Raw genomic sequence first — 9,303 nt, forward strand, 5'->3', positions numbered from 1 at the left:
ATTGACTATGTCTAAGTTATCACATGGCTATTTTCACTCCATGGGAAACTGTGGAATTAGAGAGTGCTTGTTGCCTAATTACTTATACCCATCTACACTTTGCTATGCTTCAGCGTCACTCTCAGGTATTATCATGCAAAGAGCGTGGGCTGTGGGTCCAGGCAGCCCCCCTTCAACTCAGCCTCTCAACTCAACTCCCCACCACTTACTAGCTGGCCAGGTTACTTAACCTCATTAAGGCTTAACATTCTCATCTGTAAAAGGGAGGTAATAACACCTACTTCTTAGGGTAATTATAATTAAGTGAGCTAATACATGTAAACTGCCTCAGTAACTATTCGGAAAGTTTTATTAGTTCTATTACCGTCTATCAAAGATTAAGAGGGATAGAATTCCAAGCTGGAAAGGCCGCTGAGAGATGATTATCATCCAATCTCTTTGCTTTCCGTCAGTGGAAACTGAGTCAGAGAAACCAGCTGATTTTCCCAAGGTTGTAGGAGAGTTACAGGTAAGTTCAAGAGAAAGGATCCTGGTCCTGTAGATTCCCCATCCCGTGCTAGTTCTGCTCTGCCTTCCTACGCTGTCTGTGAACTTCCACTGTAAAACACAGTGTATCGATGCTGTATCTGGAACATCTTAAGGTTTGTGTTTATTTACTGGTAATACATTTTTAAATATATTTCCTTAGTAAATTTGTTGCTGCAGCCTTTAAACTCCTTGGTACCTCAGATCTAAGTCCTCCTGTTAACTCTCAAACAGCACTTTGAGAAGAAAGAAGGAGCTAAAAGACAACAATAGAAATGTGAGAAGTGAAAAGAGAATAGAGGCAAGAAGTCGGAAACTTACATGGTTAATTATTACTTAACACGGGCCAACAAGAGCCTCCGGTCTCTCCTGCTGCCTCACAAGCCCCATGCAGGGCCACTCGCCCCCGCTCACCATGCTTCAGTCACCTGGCATCCTACCAGGACCCAAAGCATTATGAGGCTCAGGCCTTCTGGGGCCTTTGCATTGTGGTGCCTTCTACCTTGAAGGCTTTCCCCTTCCTCTTCACCTGGCTAACTCCTGCTCATATCAGGTTGTAGCTCAGAGGCCTTGTGTGTTTACTTGTTTAATGTCTGATTTCATGCAAGAGGTCATCTCCAGGAGGACAGGAACTAGCTCTCTTATTTTCCACTCTCTCCCCAGAACTACACAGTACCCAGCTCACGTGGCACGCTCAATAAACACTGGATGAATTCATCAAATGCGGAATCGACAGATGAACTATTTTTCTAAAATAGTTCAACTTCACTAAGATTATGTTTACATAATAATAAAGTAAAATGGGCATGTTTGCCATCATATATACCAAATCAGTTGAATGAACAGAAATTATAAAGTCAGGAAAGACAAGTAGCTGCCTGCTGCAAAGGGCCAGGAAGTGCTGTGGGTCAATGTTGGTGGGCTTTGTTCTTTTTGAATTTCTGAGAGTCGATGCTTGTGATGATTTAGAGTTGAGTTGGCCCAGTAGTCCTTGTGACAATCGAGAACTGTTGTGTCAAAGGCTGTTTGGCCAGGGGCTCCTGTTCTATTTACTATCTATTACTCCATCCCAGAACCTACCTGGTCACTGTGGTCCTTCACTCCATGTCCAAAGTGAAAGGAAATCCAGCTGATGTGTAAATGGGTAATTTATATTAAAGATTGCTGCCATGACCTCCCCCTCACTGGCCACCTGCCCAGTGGGGTGGAGTGTCACTCCAGGACCCTTTGTTTTGGACGTGTAAGATTCCCCTGTCCAATAAATCATCAATGTCTCTGTCACTGTCACCGGGCTCTTTCTCTGGCCTTGAAACTAGGCAACTACAAGGCTTGCAGGCCTGCGGGGTACAGTCCAACAATTGGTGAGCCAAACAGGAGGCCAAGGAAATTCCCGTGAGCCCCGAGATGTTGGGAAATAAGGACGGGGAGGAAGAAGATAGATATATAAATAGGTGATTTATGGAGGCTTGAAAGAGTTCATAAGAGATTTAAGAAAAAATGGGAACAAAATAAATAACCCTCCAGCATCTCTACCTGTAACAGATATCGTGGATGAAACATAGTTGACAAATAGCACCAAAAAATGCTTAATGGATGAATAAAGGGTAAGCTCAGCAGACAGGCCCATCAGTGCTCCTGGATACAGATACTTACCTGTGTTGATCCTCAATCTCCTGGGCTCACCCACTTAATGAACATACTTCAGTAAAGTGCCCTCCTTCACCCTGCCTCCCTGGGAATAAAGATGCCCCTGTGAAATCACAGAGATTATAAGCTTCCCAATCAGTGATGGATAGAGAAGGGGAAACAGTCACACTCAGTTAATTACTTAAGCCTTTCTATTGATATTTATTAAAGCCCTGAATGGAAAAGCATTCGCTTTTTCCAAACTAAATGGCATCCATTCTATTTTTATGGCGGCTGACTCTCAGAATCCAATAAGTCTAAAAATCTATGTGGAGCTGAGAGGAAGGAGGAAGAGGGGAAACCTGGAAAGAAAGTGTGGGCTGGGCATGAGGAGAGTAAACAAATGAGGCAAAACTATGTTGAGCCCAATGTTAAATGCCAACCCCAAATTATTCTAGGTTTATTTCAGTTAAAAGGCATGTAGACAATTTTCTATTGGTACAGGCATTCTCAGAGGAATGAGTCTCTATTACAGCCCCTGCCTTGTCTTTCATCCAGGCAGAAAGGACAATAAGTCTGCTCTGGGTGACAAGAATCTTTCAGCTAAAAAAGTGTGACCCAGATATCCTACAGCATCTCCTCTGGACTAATCACATGGTGCCAGGCCAAAGAGGAGTTTAATTACATAATTTGTAGAGCTGGCCCAGCTTGCAGAGGAATTTGAGGTCCCAAACCATTGAATTAAAGGGAGAACATTACAGAAGCATAGCCAATTCAATTCTAGTTTCCATCCCATATGAGCGTCTCCCAGACAGCACTCAGATTAACACCTGTGTCTACTGCAAATTCAACCCAGCCAGCATTTACTGAACTCTTTCTGTGTCAGATGCCACTGATATTACAAATGCAGTTGTGGAACAGCTGGGAAGTGAATAAGATAAAGCTCTGTCTTCTTTAAAGGCTACCAGCCCTCTATCTAAAAGCAAAGTAGTGCAGGCTTTGAAAACAACAATTTAGGGCCAAATCGCAGCTCCCTCACTTACTAGCTGTGACTAGGAAAAGTTTCCTTATCTGTATAATGGATGTCATAGTACTTACCTGCCAGATGGTAGAAGCTCAAAAATGGCACATTTTCTTTCTCCCTCTACCACCAATACCCAGGCTACCACTGACCCCCTGTCCCTTCCTTGGAGTCTCCATTGCTGCTTCATGATTCATAAGAATCATGATGGGTAGAGGGGTAGATGGCTAAGAACTTTTAGAACCATGGAGGAGGGGAACCCTAAGATTTTTTAGAATATATGTGGCTCCAGAAGCAGAAGAATGTGAAATGCTGTGAGAGCAGTAATTGTCCTCCAGAACTACCCTGGAGGAGGACTTTTAGGTGAGGCCAACTTTCCTGTTCAAGGTTCCTCTGTTCAAAAAATCTGTCCCTCCACCCTCAATATGACTCGAATAATAAAGGAAAATTCTACCAATTAAAATATGTTGGGTCCCAACTTTACGATAAAGTTTGGAAACAACCTAACTATCCAATAATAAAGGGATAGTTAAACTAAGGAAAGATGAAGGCTCTTCAGTTCGCTGCTGTAATGGTGGTCAAGTTTCCTCATCTGTAAATTGGGGATGAATGTACCCTCCTCACAGGGGCACAGTGAGATTCAAGTCAGATGCTTATATATAGAATCCTGGTACCCAGATGCCAATGCCCCTAAATATACACCTGTGGGCCCACCTGTGAATCTAACAACTTATAATATTACTTCTATGGAAAACAATGTTTACAAGTTTCAAATAAGCAAATCACAGTCTTCTAAACACAACCAAAAATTAGGGTTGAACTGTTTTTACATATTAGATCCCACTGTTAGAGACACACCTTTATTTCAAAGCAAAGAAAATGGATTTCAAAATCAATGCCTCCTTTACCACACCTCACCTTTCGGCAGACCAGTGTGCCAAGGGCACACCCCACATGAATAAAATAGCTAAATGCCATTCAGAGCAGGAAGGCATGTATATTTTAGTGTGGATTAATTCATTCCCCAGGCTGCAAACTGTACGTGACATCCGGAAGACTTTATGAAAGCCTGGAGAGTAAGGGAGGGCAGGGGGAACCAGAAATCAGGAACTGTCATGGTTGATTTTGTCATTTGCTTCATTAGCTTGTACCACTTTAAAGGAAACAATTTCCCAATAGAAAAGCGATCAGAAGTTTCTTAAATATAAAAGGGATTCGTTCTTTAAAAGACATTTCTCAAAAGTTAGACTCTCATTCATTTAAAACATTGTAAGAATCCAGCACCTTCTCGCACCCACAAATACATCCTGCCTGTAAATGATCCCTTCAGAGCAGCTCCTTCAAACAGTCCCCACCTCATTTAGTCCCGTTCATTTCCATGTATCATAGACACATTTGGTGGCTCCACATTCCAGTAGTTAATGCCCCTTCCCAATTTCTGGTCAGGAAGGAGAAGATTTAAGTCTGTGCTGAATCCCCATGGGAAGCTTTTCTTTCTTTTCTCTTTTGCTAAGATTTTGCTGATTTTTTTTAAATAGATTTTTATTGTAGTATAATTGCTTCACAATACTGTGTTAGTTTCTGTTCTACAACAAAGTGAATCAGCCATATGCGTACATATGTCCCCATATCTCCTCCCTCTTGAGCCTCCCTCCCACCCTCCCTATCCCACCCCTCTAGGTCATCGCAAAGCACGGAGCTCATCTCCCTGTGCTATGCGGCTGCTTCCCACTAGCTAACTGTTTTACATTAGGTAGTGTATATATGTCGATGCTACTCTCACTTCGTCCCAGCTTCCCCCCCTCCGCCCCCCCAACCCCATGTCCTCAAGTCCATTCTCTACATCTGTGTCTTTATTCCTGTCCTGCCACTAGGTTCAACAGTATCTTTTTTTTTTTTAATCCATATATATGCGTTAGCATACGGTATTTGTTTTTCTCTTTCTGACTTACTTCACTCTGTATGACAGACTCTAGGTTCATCCACCTCACTACAAATAACTCAGTTTCGTTCCTTTTTATGGCTGAGTAATATTCCATTGTATATATGTGCCACATCTTCTTTATCCATTCATCTGTCGATGGACACTTAGGTTGCTTTCATGTCCTGGCTATTGTAAACAATGCTGCAATGAACATTGTGGTACATGTCCCTTTTTGAATTACGGTTTTTCTCAGGGTATGTGCCCAGTAGTGGGATTGCTGGGTCATATGGTAGTTCTATTTTTAGTTTTTTAAGGAACCTCCATACTGTTCTCCACAGTGATGGAAATAAAAACAAAAATAAACAAATGGGACCCAATTAAACTAAAAAGCTTTTGCACAGCAAAGGAAGCTTTTCTTATAATGAAGTTATTCTTGGGTTGACTACCCTCATCCTCCCCAGGTTCCCTGTGGCTAGTGGTGTCCATGTGTGAGTGGGGCATGTTGTGGCCCTCGAATGGTGAAGCTGTAAGTATCACCCAGAGAGCTGAAGTGGGCTATTCATACACATCGCCTGTGGCTGGGCAGGAGGGGCATGTGGACCATGAGAGGGCCTATGCATTCACCTTATGTCCTGTATTTCCAAGCTGTGAATCAATACTGGCAGACTGTAAGCATTTAAAAGATCTGTTCAACAACACTGTCAAAGTTTATATCCCTTTACGTTGCTGCTTTTCTTAGTATCTTTAAAAGTATACCATTTACTCCAATACCATTAACCTTTGCTTAAGTCCCTAGCAATTTCAGGGTTTCAAAACTGTTACACAAGAAAGGGAAATAATTGTGAACCTATATACTTCACACAAAGGGAACATGCCAATCACTTTTATCCTAAGTTCCTTATGTGAAATCTCCAACTCTATACATTTCTCTGGCAATTGCATTTTACTGTCTTTTGAGAAATATATACATATATGTAAATTAAAGCATGTCTCCGGTTAAGCTCCTTCGTTCGGAGCTGATCCGCGTAAAAATCTACAGCAGACCGACAGTGACACAGGACCGTGCTGAGACCGCATGGAAACGTCAGCGTCGGGAGGGCTTCCTTGGATGCCGCGGCGAGGGAGCGGTGGGTACACCGCCAGACGCGCCCAGCACCCCGGCGGCCGGGAGCGCAGAGACCGCTGGCCTCGCGTGTCCCGAGCGGGCGGCGGCGCGGCGATGCGCCCTCACCTCCCGGCTCCGCCACCGCAGGCGAATCACACTTCCTGTGCCTATCAGTACCGCATCCGACCGCAGCCGAGCGGAGGCCGGTGACATCACCCAGCTCCCGTGGCATCTCCAAAGCAGCCCCGTGGCCAGCGAGGACGCAGAGCCCCGACTCCTCGGGGCGCAGGGGCCGGGGACCTCGGCTCTGCCCCGCCTCCCATCCTACCTAGGTGGGGGTCGCGGGACTCTTGAGTCCCCGCACCCGCAAGAGCCTCCCAGGTACAATCGCCCAGCAGCAGCCCCTCACCTTCTCCTGGGTCCAGTCTGCCGCTCCCCGACTGACCCCCCGGGACACCAGGGGCAGGGCGGCCACCAGCAGCAGCAGGCGGAGGGTGTCCACGACGCGCAGGTCCCCGCCGCCTGCCATCTCTCCTGGGCTCTGGGTTCCCGAGCCGCCGGCGGTCACGAGCCCGGGAACGCGCGTCCTTCGCCTTCCCCCTTCTCCACCCTTGGGTCGACTGCGCCCGCCTCCCCATCGCCTCCCCGTCGCCGCCCCACTGCGCTGCGCAGGCCGAAGCCGCAGCTCTCCACCACCACCCACCACCTTAGCAACCCGGGGTCTGGGCTGTCCGGAGAGGCACAAGCTTCCGAATCCATGGGAACAGAGACGGCCACTTCCTTGTCTAGGAGAGGAAGAAAGGAAGGAGGGAAGAGACATAGAAGAAGCATTTTTATGATCTCCACTGCCATGACTGGGAATAGAAAGGGGAGGGAGGGTTCATCAAACCCTGTGAGGTTAAGAATTCTTTTCCTACAGCTCATTAAGAAGGGGTGGCTAGGGATCGATATTTACCGGATACTTCTGTACCAGCCCCTGTCCTAGGTGCTTTTCCTATGTTCCCATATTAACCCTTCCTAACCATGTGAGGTAGGTATTAATCCCATTTAACAGATGAGGAAACAGAGCCTGAACTGGAACCCTCAAAATATTTCCTTTATAACAGTCCATCATATCTTTTCTCTTTTTTTTCTCACAGATAGTTACCTTGCCTTATAGGAGACAGACTATTATACTCCCAAGCTGAGAAGTATGGTTGAAGTAACTATCTGATATAAATGAAATCTAAAATGTTCACAGTGGAATCCATGCCCTCCAAAGGAAAAGCTAAATACAACTGTATTTACTTTGTAACATCAAAGATCACTGTTATCAAGATAATCCTAGAAACAAAACGCTATCTCAGTTTGGTCTGTACCTTTCTTGTCTAAGTTGTCTGGACAATTACTTCACCATCCTCTTTTTCTTCCACACTAAGGATCAGGGTGTGGCTTGCCATGAGTCATCTAGTAACATATAGATCCCCGAAAAAAAACAAGGACCCTGAAACAGACCTATTTGCCAGACAGCAAAAGTCTGAAGGTAATGCAGTCAGCCCGAAGGCTCACCTTAGGCTTGGCTATAAGAGTAAATTTTAAAAGGGAGAGGGCTGACCTGAGAATACTGTCTGCCCTCCTCTGGAGCTATGGAGGAAGACAGGATGGAAATACACACTTCCCTGATGTTCAAAATTGCTAATCCTATTCATGTCTGAGAATTTTGAGTAACAATTCAAATCTTCCGGCTCAAACAAAATTAAATAGCTTCTTTAGTACATCCATGGTCAGTTCTGATCATCGGACCACCTCAGAATTTTCCATTGGTATGTATTCAGAACAAAACCATTATCACATCTTCCAATATATTTTTCGTCTTTTGTTGCTTAGGCCAACCTTGAAATTGTGGGTTTCCTGAGTGGCTGGGTAAGAAACAGCATAATTGTTTTTCTTATCCTATTAGCTTTTTATCTTTCCACAGTGTGATTTCTATAAGAAAGGGAAGGTGGAAATAGCAAACCTACATGAAACAAAATGTTAAAGATAGTATGCTAAGTATAAGCAATTCAAAACGAGAAATACAGAAATGATTGAGTTAAAAGGTTAACACGTAATTTTGATAATTAGTTTCCATTGCCTACAGTTCCCCAGTCTTCTCCAATTTTGATTATATTTAAGTCAGTAAGATGCTGTTGCAGTTTGAGATCTATAGGAAGTAGACTCTGAAACAGAGCTTAGCATTCAGGATGTGTATGAGGGAGTGCCCTCGGGACAAACCCCTGTGGGAGGGAGAAGGAGGAACCAGACTGGGCAGAGGGAAGAGTCAGCCGGGAAGCGGCCTCCTCCTCCACACCTTCACCCAGCCCCATGGAGCGCGCTGGAGCTGAAAGCGCCTGTCAGACTTGTCCCACAGTGACCCCAAATGGCTGAAGCTTTGTACCCTCACCTCAGTGGGGTGACTTCCTATAAGCAGTTCTCTGCAGCCAAAGGAGCTGACAGCTAGAGGCTGTCTGCCAGCGACACTCCAACAGCTGGAGCAGAGTCCTTCGCTGAAGGGAATATGAACAGTACATCTCTGTATCCACCACTCATATATCCGTGTAATGTATCCCATACATCTAAAACATTTTGCATAGTACGTGAAACTGATTTTAGTAAATTGTTTTTTACACAGGCGGGCTTTTCTGACAACTTTCCGTAAATCTGCAAATCCAATACAATTCTCTATTTATGTGTCCCTTCCTTCTTTATTTTTATCTTTTCTTATGCTTTATACCCTAAATATACCCTTCCCCTTTTCTTCATTCATTCTTCTTTTCTCTCCTCCTTCATTCTGGAGACTTTCAGAAATGCCTTCTATCTGCTATTTTTTTCCCTACTACAACTTTTTCTGTCTTCAAACTCTTCATATGGAAGATAACCCATGACTATTACATTTAACTAAACAACCGCAGGCCCCATTTTTTCATCATGGAAAAAAATAATTTGTGTATGCAGTGATAGCATTAGTCACAGGTGGAATGGTTATCATCTTTATTATGGTATAGATTCTATACTGTGATTTGAAGCACATTAAGGACTCAACTGCTAATAAAGGTCTTACCCATGCAGTTTTGGTGGCAGGAT

The 9,303-nt window shown here is 44.3% G+C and overlaps 1 protein-coding gene across 2 annotated transcripts in view; it reads right to left on the reverse strand.

Moving 5' to 3' along the window:
* QPCT (glutaminyl-peptide cyclotransferase) overlaps positions 1–6,827 on the reverse strand; it is a 31,227-nt gene extending 24,400 nt beyond the window's left edge. The window contains exon 1 of one of the 2 annotated variants that reach the window (XM_082356092.1): positions 6,611–6,827. In XM_082356092.1, the coding sequence (XP_082212218.1) occupies positions 6,611–6,730 (120 nt within the window). In that variant the 5' untranslated portion in view covers positions 6,731–6,827. The remainder of the gene's footprint in view (positions 1–6,610) is intronic. The other variant, XM_082356093.1, reaches the window with a different exon arrangement.
* Between the last annotated feature and the right edge of the window lie 2,476 nt (positions 6,828–9,303).

This window comes from Balaenoptera borealis (assembly GCF_965194805.1).
Source record: "Balaenoptera borealis genome assembly, chromosome: 15".
NCBI lineage: Eukaryota > Metazoa > Chordata > Mammalia > Artiodactyla > Balaenopteridae > Balaenoptera > Balaenoptera borealis.